Source organism: Lissotriton helveticus, chromosome 8 (assembly GCF_964261635.1).
Source record: "Lissotriton helveticus chromosome 8, aLisHel1.1, whole genome shotgun sequence".
NCBI lineage: Eukaryota > Metazoa > Chordata > Amphibia > Caudata > Salamandridae > Lissotriton > Lissotriton helveticus.
Genome location: NC_136069.1, coordinates 1,660,468,690 through 1,660,485,352, shown reverse-complemented (window position 1 = coordinate 1,660,485,352; position 16,663 = coordinate 1,660,468,690). Strand labels below are relative to the sequence as shown.

The 16,663-nt window shown below is 45.6% G+C and overlaps 1 protein-coding gene across 1 annotated transcript; it reads left to right on the top strand.

Moving 5' to 3' along the window:
• The first annotated feature begins 9,883 nt into the window (after positions 1-9,883).
• Positions 9,884-13,418, top strand: LOC144773607 (eukaryotic translation initiation factor 1-like). Its single transcript, XM_078658749.1, has 4 exons — positions 9,884-10,062; positions 11,308-11,471; positions 12,522-12,623; positions 12,706-13,418. Exons 1-4 carry the CDS (start codon positions 10,032-10,034, stop codon positions 12,748-12,750), a joined length of 342 nt encoding a protein of 113 aa, XP_078514875.1. The 5' UTR covers positions 9,884-10,031; the 3' UTR covers positions 12,751-13,418.
• Positions 13,419-16,663: the final 3,245 nt, after the last annotated feature.

The following is a 16,663-nucleotide window of genomic DNA, read 5'->3' as shown; positions in this document are numbered from 1 at the left end:
CAACATGATTAGCGATATGTTGTAGGAAAACCACCATTAAGACGGTGAAAAACTGGATGCCCATTGGATATTCAACTGTGACAACAGTTGCTCTCAGTTGACACTATAACAAGGGGAGGAAGGGTAGGAGGCGGCCCCACAAGGTTAGTGTCGGGGGTCAAATGACTAAAGTGTCCCAAAAAGTCATAGGGGTCATCTATATAAGAGTTATGTATAGGATCATCAGGGTAATCGTGTGAGGATCTTGGTACCCAGAGGAACAATTTGGGCTGATCAGTATTTCAGAACACTGCCCCAAGGTATGTCATCATTCAGACCCTGAAGGTGAGATGCCAGGCGATGCACCCACCTCTGTTCTTGTTCAAAAAGTCTGTTTTCAGTCCCTTGTTGCAAATGCTCGATCACAGTCCAGTGGATCTCGTTGGGGGAATGTTTAAGTTCTAAGTAGTGTGTGGTCATTTTAGTGTTGTTCTTACCACATCTTATACTGCTCCTATGTTCACCTATGCGGAGTTTGACCATCCTTTTAGTCATTCCCACATATCTAAGCCCACAGGGACAGGTAATCAAATACACGACGTTGCTAGTATTGCAATTCGTGTGGCTTCTTTGCTCCCAAGTTTTGCCAGGTTCCAACTCCAAAGTTTTCGAGCTAGAGGTAAAAGGGCACACACTACAACTACCACAGGGGTAGTGGCCCGTTACAGGTGGTAGACCCCAGGAATTCAGAACACTTCTGGGGGTTTCCTGAGATTTTTGTGGGCGTGTGTGAACTAAAGTGTCCTTGAGACTCCGAGCTCTCTTATAAGAGAACAACGGTTTCTCCCAATTACAATTGTTGGATGTAAGAATCCTCCAGTGCTTTTTAATACTCCGGCTCACCAAATTGGATGCTGTGTTATACGTAGTAACACATGTCAATGGAATTTCATTATTGTTAATCCTCTGAATCTCTTCCAAAAGGGAATCGCGATTTTGATTACGAGCCCTTTTGTAACTCTTTGTGAAAAGATGTTTGGGATAACCTCGGCTGTGAAGTTTATTTGTCAGGCTACTAGATTGTTCCTTGTAATCTCTGACATCACTGCAGTTCCTCCTGATACGGAGGTACTGCCCAAACGGTAGGTTTTCCCTAAGTGAGCCGCATGCCCGCAAAAGTACCTGACCGTGAGAAACAACAGTGAGATGGCTTATGTATTGCTAGTATACAGGAGGAATTACAAAGAATCTCTTTAGATGAATGGATCTCAGAACAAGACAAGGATTCAACCCTGTGTGAAGTGATTGACATGGTAAATAAGGGATGGAAATGTGAGAACACATTGCCAGGAACTTTAAAACATTTTTGGGAAGTAAAACATGAGCTCTCTCATGAAAATGGATTGCTATTAAGAGAAGGAAAGGTTGTCCCACCCAACACACTAAGAAAGAAAATACTCAAGATTTGCAATGAAGGGCATCTGGGTATTGCAAAGACTAAGAAAAGGGTTAAGAACAGTTACTGATGGCCTGGAGTCAGCCTAGCAGTTGAGAGGGTAGTCAGGGACTGCACCTTATGCCCGGACTCGCTGCGGATCGAAGGTCTGTTTGCCACTGGTGGGCAGGGGAAACTTTTAGGATTGGGTTTTAAAAGCATTTTATTAACTTTTAATTGACCGTTCCGGTGTACTTGCACATTTGCACACTTTTTTGGGCTCAATTTAATTTAATCTTCCAGCGCCTCTAGCGCTGATGCTTTTGGGCAGCAGAAACTTGGGGAGAGGATTGGGACTTTTAAAAAAAGCACTGTATCTTTTTTAACTGACCTGCTTGGTGAACATGCACATTTACTCAATTGCTGTTCAGCGTTTCTGGCCTGTCACGGCTCCTTGTGCCGCTTGTATGGATAAACGCTGTAGGCCACACCACCTTCACACCCACTCCACCCCCACTTCCGGCAGGCTGTTGGCGGGAGCTGTGAAAGGACTTAAACAAGATGGCACCCCGGATGTGCGCAGCAGGTGCGCCGCTGGCGTGCCGAAGGCGTACCAAGGCAAACCCGTCTGCGCCCGTCTGTGCCTGAACGGGACCAGGGGCTGCTCCTTCTGCCCATTTTTGTCAATACTCTAGCAGGAAACTACTTTCTTATCGAAATAATTATTGTATTAATAACATTACCCGCTCCTCTCTAGAGAAAGAGAATATATTAGCTCTTAGACACACTTTTCCTGAAATTGACATTAAAATATATCCCTCACTCAGTACACCTTCATATCCTGTTTCTGTAACACAAGCTATCCCGGAGCCAAAGGGCCTTAAGGTTCACTATTTGAATACCCGATCAATGGTGAGACACCAGCTGGAAATTTTTCAGCTCTTAGACTCTGACACGCCTCATAATCTTCTTCTCACAGAAACGTGGTTGACTGAGGAATCCGTCCCCGATATCTTGGCCACAATCCCGGACAAGTATTACATCCTGCAGGCCAAACGTCCTTCAGGAAAAGCTGGCGGAGTGGTGGCAGCTATAATACACCATGCCTATCAGTTTACCTCCTTGGTAATCAAGGGCCCACCCTCAGTTGACAGCTTAGTCTTAAAATTTGAATCCCCCCAGCTTCCTTTTATCTGTGCCCTCTTTTATAGACCGCCTCAACACATGCCTACATTTTCCCAAGCTTCGGGCGAAATGATATCTCATTTTGCAATCAGTGACGCCAGAATCTTGATAATTGGGGATTTCAATTATTGGCCTAATGATGCAGGAGAGTGTCCCAGCTCAAGGGAACTGGCCAAGCTTTTAACTGGGATAAATTGTACCCAGCACATTAAGGCTGCAACACACAAAAAAGGCCATATCCTTGACCAAACATGGACATCCAATCTGGAGATCTCTATTCCATCAATCTCTCCCTGTATCTGGTATGATCATTTTTAATAACGTTCTTTCTCATTGTTGCCTCCCCTTCGAAACCACAACACTTAAAGAACGTGCTGTCAAGAAATCGGCGACGTATGAATACTGACACATTCAGATCGCGGTTAATAGACACAGCTCCATCTGCATATGAGGCATTTCAGACCCAGGCAGAGATCATTAAGATCTGGCTCAAACGGGTCAGCGATCGTACTGCCCCTCTCAAGAAAATCACTATTCTAAGACCCCATGATGTCCAACGATGGTTCTATGATGATCTAAAAAATAAGAAACTTATTTTAAGACAGGCAGAACGCAGTTGGAGACATCACTATCTCCCTGATAAGAGGGCTATATATGTAGCTCTCCAGAAAGAAAACAAAAAGGAGATTATTCGAACAAAGGAAGATTATTTTTCAAATAAAATTCTTAATTCATCTAACAAACCCAAAGAAATCTTCTCTATTGTGAACGAGATGTCTAAACCTGACAGGATCATGCCTAAGCTAGTTCCTACACAGTCTTTGTGACTCCCTGAACTCTTTTTTTATTGATAAAATCACAGTCATCAAAGCTAGTATCCCCCCATCCAGTTCCTCCACTAATGAATTGAACATCCGTCAGATGAAAACCAGTTGGATCACATTCCTTTGATTTCGAAGGAGATCTTTCTTGATTTACTTTAAAAGGTAGACTCTGGTCCCCCTCACATTCTTCGAGAAGCTTTTTCTATTTGTCCTGACACCCCTCTTTCGTTTCTTAACAATTCACTCAATCACGGTATCGTCTCTGACGCATTTAAAAATGTGGAAATCATCCCCATTCTGAAGAAACCAGGTGCGGACCCGTCAGTTCTTAGTAATTATCGCCCCATTTCCCTCCTGCCCTATTTTGGTAAAGTCCTTGAGGCATATGTGGCCAACTGTCTTAGCTCATTTATTGAACACCATTAGATCTTGGATTCCCATCAGGCAGGTTTTAGACCCGTCCATTCCACAGAAACTGTTATGAACTAAGAAGAGCAGCTGATAACGGTACCCCCAGGCACTGGTCCTTTTGGACCTATCAGCAGCCTTCGACACGGTCGATCACAATATTTTGATTGACCGTGTGAGAAGTGCTGGGATCCAGGGACTGGCGCTGAGATGGCTTTCCTCCTTCCTTGGCAACCGCTTTCAAGCAGTGCCGCTGGCTAATTTCTCGTCCAACAAGAGGGGGAACTGACCTGTGGGGTCCCACATGGCTCTTCTCTTTAATCTGTATCTGCCCCCGCTAATTTGTTTCTTGAAAGAAAAAAGGAATGGGACATTCAACTATGCTGACGACCTCCAATTGGTGTTTGAAATTAATTTGTCAGCATCGTCAGTTACCCACTTTCAATCCACCATGATCTATATCAGGGATTGGATGAATTATAACCAACGTAAGCTCAACCCTGACAAAACTGAGCTGATGCTTACAGGTGGCTCCTCCAACCCATGGCACTCTAACTTCTGGCCAACATCTCTAGGTAACGCTCTGGAGCCTGCAGACTCTGCAAAAAGCTTAGGCATCATGATTTCTAACTATCTGTCAATGAATGCCCAAATAAGCCCAGTAGTTTCCGCTAGTTTCTTCCAATTACGGAGAATAAGGAAGATCAGTAGATTTCTGTCTAGGGAGGCTCTGATCTTGGTTATTTTAGCCTTCGTGATCTCCCGATTGGATTATGCCAATTCCCTATACTTTGGCATTCCGGCTTATCAACTCAGACACCTTCAGCTGGTTCAAAACCAAGCTGCCAGACTCATCTTTCACCAACCCAAATGGCAGCATGTGACTCCCATAATTAAAAATTTACACTGGCTTCCAGTAGCCAAAAGGTGTGCTTTCAAGCTGGGATGCACCATTTTTAAAGCTCTTCACGGCAGTAGTCCTGCTTTCATTTCGGCCAGAATTCAAAGATATATTCCTTCCCGGGCTTTGCGTTCCTCTCACCAAAACCGGTTGACGTTGACCATTCCTTTTTTTAAACGTAAAAAGCTAGGAGGCCTTCGATTTGCTATCACAGGCCCACAGTTCTGGAACTCGCTCCCTGTGGAGATTAGACTGATTCCATCTTACAGTTCAGAAAAATGCTCAAGATCTATCTGTTTGCTCAATCCTACAACATTTAACTTCAGCTTCCGTAATCTTTCTTTCTGCCCTATTAGCGTCATAAAACTGATTGGTGAACGTGCGCTTTACAAAAAGTTTTAACATAACATTAATTCCAACAAAACCCAGGTCACATTCAGACCACCATTGCAATCCATTCCCTGCCCGTCCTGCCATGGGAGAGAATAGGGGTGGACATTATGGGTCCCATGCTCGAAAAAGGGGAACAGGTGTATATAATTGTCCTGATCGACCATTTTTCCAAATGGCCCGAGATTAAGTTTGTCACTCAACCAGATTCGTTAAGTGTTGTCAGATTTCTTGACGAGGTTTTTACATGTGAGGAACTGCCCAAAAACAATCGGTGATAATGGGCCTTGTTGGACTTGGCCCTTCTGGCAGATTCCCCCCGTGATCATGGCAGCGCGGGTACCACCCTGTTTATTTTAGTAGTTTACTTGCAGGTGCCTACCCTGCCTTTTGCCCGCTTCTTGGTGATTGCCCCACATGGCCGCTTTTCATTTATTTATTTTTCAGGTGCCACCCCGCTAATTACTTTTTATTGCGAGGGAGCCTACCCCTCAAATTCTGCCCCCGAAAATAGCCGCCTGCGTGACTGTGGGCGGGGCCGGAGGACGGAAGTCCCGACTCCGGACGGACGTGGTGAGGCCAGAGAGGAGGGTGGGAGCCGCCCCCGCCTCCTCGAGCCGTGGAGGAGGAAGCAGCCTGCCATGCTGAGGGAGAGCCCCGCAGGCGCCAGCAAGTGCGGCCGGATGCGTGAAGGAGGACAGGAGCCTACCCCGCCTCCCCGAGGACTGGTGATGAGCCCCGGGTCCCAGGAGGGGGCCCAGGTGAGGAGCGGGACGGCCGCAACCCAAGGCGGGACTCCCATAGTGAAGAGGGAGTCCTGCGGGCAGCCCCAGCGTGAGTGAAGGGAGACGCACTGGCGCGAGGAGAGCCCAGGTGAGTGGGGCTCCCAGTGCTTCGTCCGTGTGTGCAGTGGGCCGCTCCAACGTAGAGATGGCGGCAGAGAGGGCCCCGCGGAGGTCCCACCAGGCACCAGAGTGGTGCCCTGTTTCAGAGCGGCCCCGGATAGCAGTGGGCTGCTTCCACATGCCTATTTGTTCAAAAGTCCCCGTGAGGGGCGTGGCCCATTTTGTCCTCCCGAGCCCCGTGGCTCCAATGCCATTTTGTCAACACGGGCCCCGTGGCTCCAATGCCATTTTGTCCTCCCGAGCCCTGTGGCTCCAACGCCAGTTTGTCCTCCAGAGCCCCGTGGCTCCAACACCATTTTGTCCTCCCGAGACCCGTGGCTCCAACGCCATTTTGTCCTTCCGAACCCCGTGGCTCCAACGAAGCCCCCATTATTTTCAGAGCCTAGATGGTTCCGGGGGACACATTACTTTAAAAGCCTAGAGGGCTCCAAGGTGCGCAGTTCTATTTCAAAGCCTAGATGGCTCTACCCGTTGGCGCAGTCCTATTTCCTAAGGGCCAGTAAGGGGCCCCTGTCGCAGTTCTAAGTTCCCAGCTGCCCAGCAAGTAGTGGGCAGCTGATACGTTTAGGTTCTTTCCTTTTTAGGGACATGTACTTTGCATCTAGGAGTGAGACGCACTCCTTCATCCCTACCTTAGCCTTCCACAGCTGCACAGCACTTAGTGCCAGCTGCAGTGTTTAGGCCCTGTTCTCGCCCTCAGCTGCCCAGCAAGTAGTGGGCAGCTGCTACGTTTAGGTTCTGGCGCAGTGGCGCAACATGGACCCTAATGTGATTTATGTGCCTAATGTGATTTATGTGCATAATGTGATTTATGGACTTGGATGTGATTTATGTGCTAAATGTGATTTATGTGCTAATGCTTTGGGGGTGTTAGGAAATGTACTGTGTGTCGTATGTTTTGCGTACCCTGTTCTGATACCTCTAGATATGGTTTATGCATAGGAGGTTGTTTTACCTGCTTAGGTTTGGGTTAGGAAGATTATACTTTCCTGTGTGATGTACGCCCCTAGTGTAAGGTTTTACTTAGGTAGTAAAAGTCTACTGTAGTTAGACTGATGTGATACAGTGTATGACGGATTTCATGGCACAGGCTATTGCAAGGTACCGTGATTTACTAGCGTTTAATGGTTGTGCGTTTTATGGCCTATCTTACTTTTACAAATGTATCTAATGTACTATCTCTTTACCAAGTGCTTATTTCTGACAGTGGTCCATGTGGCCCTGTCCTGTGTACATATCCCTTGTAAATATTGCCCAGTGCCCGTTGGCACAGTGTACATAATGTGCTTACTATTATAAGGTGGTTTGAGAATATAAAGGCTAGTTTAGATATAACCTTGTGTGGAGTTCCTTTTGTGGGGGCTGGGATGTTGTTGCTTGGGGGTGCGTGCGCAAATGCTTAACTTACAACGCCTCCGGGATCAGCCTTACTGCTCGTGTCATGTTGCCATGGGGGTGAGCAGGGGTTATCTTTGGAGTGTAACTCCCTTGCCCTAACTAGAGTGGTGGTCTCTGCCTGGCTTTGGCGCAAGCCTTGGCCAACCAGAGATCCCATTTCTAACACACCTCAATTCCGTCCGACACTTTAATCTACCATCCCGCAGGAAATGGTGGCATCGAAAGGTTCGATAGAGTCATCAAGGGCATTCTCCAACTAGCAAACAATAATAGTCGGGTTGGAAACAGGAAATACTTAAAACCCTTTCGGCGTACCGCATCACACCGTGCATCACTACTGGCCACAGCCCCTTTGAACTGATGCGAGGAAGAACTCCCTTGTCCAAGGACAATGTGGGTTTGGCTAAGGCAGCCAAAAGAGTCAATTGGTCGGCAGAGAAAGTGATGGGGTAGTGGAAGGTAGCACAAGCCAATTGTAAGGACAGGTTTGATCAGAAACATGGGTGCAAACCAGTCAAACTTGAAATCGGGGACACTGTCAGGGTTAAGAGAAGCGGTCACATTAGCAAGGGCAAAGACAGGTTCTCTCAGCCCCCAACTGTACACAAAGTGTTCTGCAACTCTGCCCTCCTCAGTGATACTAAGGTGTGGCATTTATCTGCCCTCTCACAGTGCAAACACACCCCTGTGGGCCTTGACAACGATGCCCCACACAACACCCCTACTCACTGCAGTACCTTTTCCTGGGTGGTCGGACGAGGAAACGGACTACGAACCTCACGCCCCTAAAACAGCTGCCACTCTTAAATGACACCACTGTTTTTCCAACTGTTGTATCCTCAATAAACATATGTAATACTAAAACAGCTGTACACACCACACCAATACAAACCAATGCTACTCCCATATACAGAAGACCTTATGCCACAAGTACTGGTAGAGCAGGCAGAATATTACCTCCTACTCCCATACTTGACACTGCCCCTAACCTTGGCACATGTAGGGCAGGAAGGTTATTTTCACCTGTGAAACTCTCAGATTATGTTTGTGAGTAGCATTTTTTCATGAACTTGTGTCATGCTCATTTCAGTTATGCTATTATGTTAAATTGTTTCCCTTTCTTTTTTCACATGCACTTTCTCTCTCTCCTTTCTAAAGGGGGGAGATGTGTTAGGATTGCCCCTGGGTCCACCCTCGGACACAGTGCTGCTGCTCTTCCTGTCACCAGCTGTCATCACTAGAGTGTTGTCAGCAGGCGGGCAACTAGAGCCAAATTTCAGGGGAGGGGGGGGCATGGAAAATATTTCAGATGGGGCTAATTCTTCCAGCCATGGACAGAGTGGCTGTAAGATGGGGTGAACACACAACAAAAGCCTCATTTACAAGTAAATGGTCTTTTAACCGCATCGCAGCTAGCGGCTTTCCCGCTGTGTGCGGCGGTTTTTAAAAAAGCCGCGATACATGACGAGCTGAGCTCGTCATGAGCATGCGAGCGGCACAACTCATGACGAGCTCAGCTCGTCATGAGCGCGGAAGGGGTTAAAGACCTGTTAAGTACTCGGTGCAGCTGCAATTTGATGCTCGCCAGCCCGCGTAGCTGTCTCCCCTGGGCTGACACACACGACGGGGGGGCGGGGGGGCTGGTTGACAGTTGGTGACCTGCTGAGAGGAGGCAACGGTTATGCTCCACTCACTCCGGAGCCTGTGTTGGTGCAATCTAATAAAGAATTAACTTCTTTCAACTGCAAAAGATCTTATTCTTTACAGCCCCAGGATGAAATCCTACAATGAGCGTCATGCCAGCCCCAGGATGAATTGTTTGCTCACAATTGTCACTTTTACCTCATGTAACTTAACGTTTGCTTTTGTAATTTGTTCACTTGTCATTTTCTCCTCATGTATCCTTAACGTTCCTATTGTGAAGCCGTCGGACACCTTCGGGTAAAGTCCGCGCTACATAAAAACGCATAAATAAGCATTGGGGTATCATTCTCTCGCGGATACTCTCCCTCCCCCCCCCCCCATACCTCCAAGCCCCAGCGCTCCCCTAGCCCTTCCCATCCTACCACACGCAGCAGCCGCACCGCTCTCGGTAGAAATAGGCCCCAGTGCCAGGTACCTGCGCTTCCATCACCCCTCCACGACCCCCGGCCACATTCCTATACCTGCACCTGTGACTGGGCCGAGTCAATGTCCTAAACGTTGGCCCAGTCACTTCCCTGCCTTCGCTCCCCCTACCCCCGAACAGTCATGTTTCTGTTCTCGGTGCGGGCTCCACTGAGGCCCCCGATCCAGTCACACACTCGGGAGCCCGGAGGAGCCGAACCGAAGGGCACCGCGGATGATCAACAGTGCGCGCCCCCGTCTCTAACACGCCCAGCGCCCTGACGCACGCTATTCGTCATTCGCATCACAATGACGTGCTGACGAAGCCACGCCGCCTATATATGCGCCCGCTCCGGCCATTTTGTGAAACACCTTTTCTTCTGTCCTTTCGGAGCTGGTGTTTCGTGAATTATTAGCTGAACGACCGCACCCCGCCGCCTCCTCCAACCCCCGCTAGCACTCAGCTGACAGTTGCTATCGAGGAAAAAGAAGCGTATCGTATGTCCGCGATCCAGAACCTCCAGTCTTTCGGTGAGAAATCCTTCTTATGAGCGGAGGTTTGTGTCTGGTTGTGTTAATGTCATATTATGTTCTTTGAGTGGACTGAACGTTTCTGGTAAGAGTTCTGTCATAGGTCCGTTATATCGAGAATGATGTGTAAAAGATTGTCTTAGCTAGCAACGAAATCCGTTCGAGAAAGCGTTTCTCTTCGGTTCGTGCGGGATTGTCTCGAGGGCACTATTGTGCTGCATATCTGTGATTATTAAGACGTGTAATGACACCAATCCTATAGCTGCACTAGGCACAATAACAAGCCATTGTATCGAGTTGTTTGTATCCAGTCAGCATTCTTCATGGTTGTATGCGCGGTCGCTTCGGAACACTTGGTCAAACGTATGGTCGAACTGTGACTTATTTAGGTGTATAATAATTTCGATGTGTGCTGTTACTGAAGAAGTATTAGTTTCAGGGGGGTTACCCGTTTTCGGATGGGCGTACGCCCTATTTTGTAATTTAAAATGGCGGCCGGAGTGTTGTATTTTTGTGTTGATCTACTCTGAGGCGCGCCCATAGTGGTGACGTCAATGGGTGCGAGGGGCGGTGCTTGTCACCTGTCAATTTATGGGGGTGGAGCGTCCGTAGTGGAAGCGTCAGTACGTGCGGGGGGCGGTGCTTGTATCTTGACTGACAAGCCTCCCATCCGGAGGGTGGGGGCGCGCTGTCACTTAGGAAGCTGCCATTTTAAAACGGGGTTTCTTTAGTAACCGCCATTTCGTGACCCTCGGCTGTACGATATGTAATCCCGTTAGGCGTATCCTGGTCTAGAATTCGACCTTTCTTGTCAAACGGCCATGTGGGAGCCTTACGTAAATTTTAGTGGGCTAGTTCAATGGCTGATCTAATCTGATAGATGGGGTGACGAAAGCAGTATCCTCCCAGCACTGTGTAATGCTCGCCACGATTAGGAGTGTGACCAGTATTCGTGAACGTCTCTCCACCGATCGCTTCTGTTTACACTTTTTTTTTTTTTTATTGCCGTGTATCCATTTTTGAGTAGAACTGAACCGCAGGAATTCCGAGCATTGCTCTGCTCCTACGTAGCCCAGAGCCTTTAACGCTAGCAATGTAGTGGCGTCTAAACGGGTGTATGTATGTATATGTACACTATTCGAGCCCAGCTGTGATCAGTGGACTTACTGTCCATCTGCTGCGTCGTGTCATTAAGAGAACGTGCAATGAATGCAACGCTTGCTTATTGAACGCTTTGTGTTTCAGACCCCTTTGCTGATGCAACCAAGGGTGATGACTGGCTCCCAGCAGGGACAGAGGATTCTATTCATATAAGGATCCAGCAGAGGAACGGCAGGAAGACCCTCACAACCGTACAAGGGATTGCAGATGATTACGATAAAAAGAAGTTAGTCAAGGCCTTTAAAAAGGTAAGTGATGTCTCTGTAAATGTGGTTCGAGAATGTACGAAGTGATGCTTGGTGAAAGTGGATAGGGTGAAACTGTTCTAATTAACAGGGAAGTTAGTCAAGGCCTTTAAAAAGGTAAGTGATGTCTCTGTAAATGTGGTTCGAGAATGTACGAAGTGATGCTTGGTGAAAGTGGATAGGGTGAAACTGTTCTAATTAACAGGTGGAAAGGGGCGGCCAAGGCTTGGCGTGGGTTGAACAAGATTCGGCATGGCCGAAGACCTGGTTAGCTGAAATAACCAAATGTTCCCACTACTATTTTTATGAATACAGTTCCACATGAATGAAGCACGTAGACTGTTCTTACAGGTTGAAATCCTTAACATTGGAAAATCTTTTCCAGTATGTATTGTATTAGATTGCGCTACAGAGGGATCGGAATTTAACGGGGGGGTTTCAGTTCCAGCCCTATTAATGGTGTAGTCGGGGGCACTGGAAACGTTGTGCAGCAAGTACAATTTATTTTAAAGGTTTTGTATATCGCTAGCTCGACCCGTATGTATCGGAGTGCTTTACATCCACACTGTAAACAGCAGAAGGACATTACATAATAGACAGGCAGTTAAGGTAGAAAATACAGCATGGGAAAATCATTATTTTGGTCCTTCCACTTAGCAGTACATCGTTTCTGCGTTTTTATTCTATTTGAGATGAAAACACTTTTTATGCTACAATAAAGGGATTATGCTGGAGATTACTTTAGTTGAATATGCAGCCGCTGCAAAATAGAACCTGCTGGGAGTTACGCACAATATGTAACGTGTATTAATTGGGGTTATTGCTCCTTACAATCAAGCTGACTAATTGTGACCTAAGTCTAGTAGTTCTTTGTCCAAATATCTGAACAGTAGATTTGAGTTGATTGATCACGTCTGTGATCTACTTGATTCTCAGATTTTTTTTGTTCCCTTTTTATAATGTAAATATTTGTACTCTTTATCACCGCTGCATCATCCTATCTAAAATTGTGACTTTGCAGACTTTAGTTTTATGGCTTCTTTTTCTTCCCAGAAATTTGCTTGCAATGGTACTGTGGTTGAGCACCCAGAATACGGAGAGGTAATCCAGCTTCAAGGTGACCAGCGTAAAAACGCTTGCCAGTTCCTCGTTGAGGTAAGCAGCGCGCGCACACACGCGCTTTGTATAGATTTGTTTATTGAAAGCTAAATATTAAAGGTGATTCTCTCTATTGCAGGTGGGACTGGCAAAGGATGACCAGCTTAAAGTCCATGGCTTCTAAATGCTCCAGTTCGTAGGATTCCATGTGCAAGGAGTAGCCAGTCCTAGTATTTTCCCTCGTCACAAGTTAAACTGACCAACCTGTGAAAATGCCCTTTCACAATTTTAAGGACATGCTACTTTAATGTAATAAACAGCATCAGCATCTGTGGTGGGAGAGTCTTTGCTGGAGGGTTGGAAACAAATTGACAGGACTGTAATCCTTGTGTCAAAAATGGAACCGAATCCATCCCTAGGGAGAATTCCATCACCATCTAATAAAGCATTGCAGAAGTCCAAGTATCACATGGCACATGTGAAGTATACTAGCAAAGTTTTTAACCTTAATGGAGAGAATGGATGACTGATCAGAGAAAATACTATACAGTTACGTGAAAGCCTGTCTTTGTGACACTAGTAGCATTTTGGGTTTAGCATGACCAGAAGCTTACCCCACTTGATACACCTAGGTGAGAGGTCTCACTGGTCAATGAAAGGTTGGAAGGGTTTAAGAGACGAGGGAACAAAATCCGATGGACACTTTGTGCTCTATTAATCCAGGTATAAAATCAAGCTACAGAAATGGAGATTGCTGCTAGCTAATTGTACAATAATGGCGAAAAGCATATGGGCGTTGTTTTATTTGTAATGTATTTAAAACTTTCTTATTTAATAAACATGTTTTCAGAATACAGTGTCTGTTGCAGTAAAGCTGTTAGTGATTTGTCGTTGTGGGATACCTGGTTGACCGGAGGGAATAATAAAATGAATACTTGAATTTGTAGTCTGTACTTGTAGGTTACTTTTATTCATCTTAAATGTACCTAGATTAGGCAGGAGTGCATTGATAATGTTTCTACTTTGAAAGCAATCTAAAGTGGGTAACTTTGGTTCCCTTTACGGTAGACATTCTAAAGTGGTAGCCTTTAAAAAATTTCCTAGATTGCAAACCTCTTTCCAGTAGGGGCTTAACCATGGAGTGACCAGAGGCAGACCTGCTCCTTTAATTCTCAGGCTCTGCTTTGTCGGGGATTATCCGTAATTAAAATGCAGAACCTAGTGCAAGTGAAATTAGAGATCTAGTTAGTAGTGTTGACTGTGTGTGCAGTGTTGCCTAGCAGACTCTAATCTTGGGGATGGAAGGGTTTGTTTCCCTTTTGGGGTTTTAGTAGAGTGATGTATGCATGCTATCACTAGTTAAGCTACTCTGCGGTGTGAATCTATTGGGTAGAAAGTGAAACCTACGTAATGGCTTAACGAAGCATGTTACTTGTAAACTAGTGGTAAACAATTTGAATTTATTTTCGCTAGTACGCTGAATCTACTTCTATGCCGTATTTCAGGCAGGAAGATTGTGGCAGCATGTGATTGCTCATCACATGTTAATCAGTGTGTGTTTAGCATCCTTGTTATACAATCTTGAAAGTGTTAGAGGGAGTTATGGAGAGAATCTTCCCAATGAATGGTCTTGTGTAAATTTCTGATAGAATGGACACAACCTGCGTGTTTTTTAATTTATTGTGTCTCTTACCTGATCTAATCTATTTCTTGTGAACAAGATGGGTTTCTGGAGTGCTTGTTTACTAAACATGCAAGGAGCTGGATACTGGATCTGAGGGCTTGAGATGGCCAGTTGAGGATTAATGGATGCCTGTATAACCTGCTTGTTTTCCAAGAGTGCTTGCCTCTGTGTTGGTCCTTTTAACATCTACATTACATTTCGTTGTATTAATGCTGACCCATGGCACTTGATTCCAATCCTAACATGGATTGGCAAAGCTAATGGGTATAGCCTTTGGCACTGGTTTGCTTAGTGCTGTTGTGCACTGGCCCACAATTGATCTATTGGCTTTAATGTTTTTGTGGCAGTTTAACTTGATTAAAGTGTTAAACCGTTTTTGGTAACTTGATCATTTGTTGCTAGAAACAATGTAGGTTAATATCTGCAGATTAAGGATTATGTGGCAAACCGACAAAAAATGTGGCCACAGAATTCCTGCAGCTCTGCCTGTAGTGCGGTTGCATGTTTACAAAATATTGTGTTCTTCCCTTGTGGGCAATATGAGCGTTTAATGTTTTGTATGGCTGATCGTTTGGATGGATAGGTGCATTGATGTCTGATTAGCTGCATGGATGTATGATTGAATGGCTCCCTCTTGTTAACAAGTGGGTGATTTCATGTTACAGTTGGTTGGGAGTTTAAAATGATCTATCTATATGTAATGTTGGTATTGTAAGTGTATTTGGTTCTTTCTGTAAACCTACAGATGACGATGATTAAAAAATAATAGGATATGCAGTGGTGCTGGATTCATATTCACAGGGCTGGTTAGAATGATACAGGAAGTTGGTGTCAGTTGAGGTGATATAACCGATTATAGGTAATTTGGATAGTTAAGGGGAGGGGTCAGCAAGTCACAGCTAACCACCTTCCCGTCGGAAACTATGCCACAAAACCACATTTTTGTGTCCTGAATGGAGAGGAGGTTGCCAGAGCCTGCAAATGTGGAGTGCCATTGTGTGGTCGCTCTGGCCTACACGGCTGCTGTCACAGAGCTTCAATATTTGGATGCAGGATGAAAGTGGGGCGATGGACGGTTGCAACTCTACTTTGGACCAGGCAGGAGACGGGTGGCTCCTCCTAATGATACTTAAGATGGCTGTCCTCGTGACTGCAAATAGAACTGGCAGTGGCTCCTGGGACACGCACTGCAATGAGAGGGTTCCATCCAGAGGATATGCAATACACAAGTATTAGTATTTTCACCTAGGGTGCTGGATAAGCCAATTAACATGTATGTCCTCCTGCCTTAAAACTGCACATATCTGTGAAAACCAACTTCCTCCGAAAGGTACATTTGAATGTTAACATTTCCAAATGTCTTCTAGGCTGCACTCAAAGCACAGTCTTGGTGCAGAGGCATTTAAATGTATTTCACTCTGTTGTATAATTTATACTCTGATGATTAACACCAGAATCTGTCAATGTGTATGTTATTGCTCATGTAATTTCTCGACAAGCATCAATGGACATGACTGGATATGTGGTCTTGCAGTAGTGAAGCAACAAAGAGATGGTTTACCTGATTCTAGTACCTATAAAAATGTACAATAATCTTTCTATATTTTTGCTTCCTTAATCTGCATGCTGTCTTGAGTGTCAGAGCAACCTATGCACGTATAACTATTCTAGCATATTTTCCATAATTTAACAAGATCATATTCTCCAAATTGTACTGAAGTCATACCTATGCAACCTAACAAAATTGAATGTCTTCTAACCCTGGATAAATCCCACCAGCCATGTGCTTGTACTCCCTTCTTCCCATCACTGATAATTGCAACTGACCAGTATTACATGAGACCACCTTATAAACCTGAAATGATTGCATGGTTTGAGTGCACAAGACTAGTCCCAGGAATAAACCGTAACCAATAACATTGAACTAACGACCTTGGGGCTGGAGTGACCTAACTAGCATAAGCGCTTGTATGCGTCGTAAGCTCTTATCTAAATGCAATTGCATTGTTTTTCAGAAGCATGGCTGAAACTAAAACGTGCTGTGATGCGAGCAGTGCTGGCCACATCAGTATATTTGTTTGCAGCCATGCTGCTGTACAACATGGTTAAAAACATTGACTGTGTTCTTGGATAGACTTACTTTGATTGTTTTGCAGCATTTTATTACCTGCATGTGTATGTTAATGTAATGGTTATTAGTGTCTGAACAGCTACTGTGTGGAGAAGAGAATTACCAGATTGACAGGGCCAGGAAGCAATGGCTGACCAGCTGATGGTGACACTTCCTTACTTGTGAGCAGGGCTTAAAGTGGGATGCAAAAACTGGAGACTCTCAGAGGGGCGCGGCCAATATGAAGAATGGCGTGGCTTAAAAACACACAAGCCTACAATCTGTGCTTGGTGTAATGTGCTG

Bases quoted from the DNA above. Each gene is read 5' to 3' on its own strand.
- LOC144773607 (XM_078658749.1), top strand. From the start codon at position 10,032: ATGTCCGCGATCCAGAACCTCCAGTCTTTCG. The intron at 10,063-11,307 runs GTGAGAAATCCT...TTTGTGTTTCAG, and splicing joins CCAGAACCTCCAGTCTTTCG to ACCCCTTTGCTGATGCAACC. The intron at 11,472-12,521 runs GTAAGTGATGTC...TTTTCTTCCCAG, and splicing joins TAGTCAAGGCCTTTAAAAAG to AAATTTGCTTGCAATGGTAC.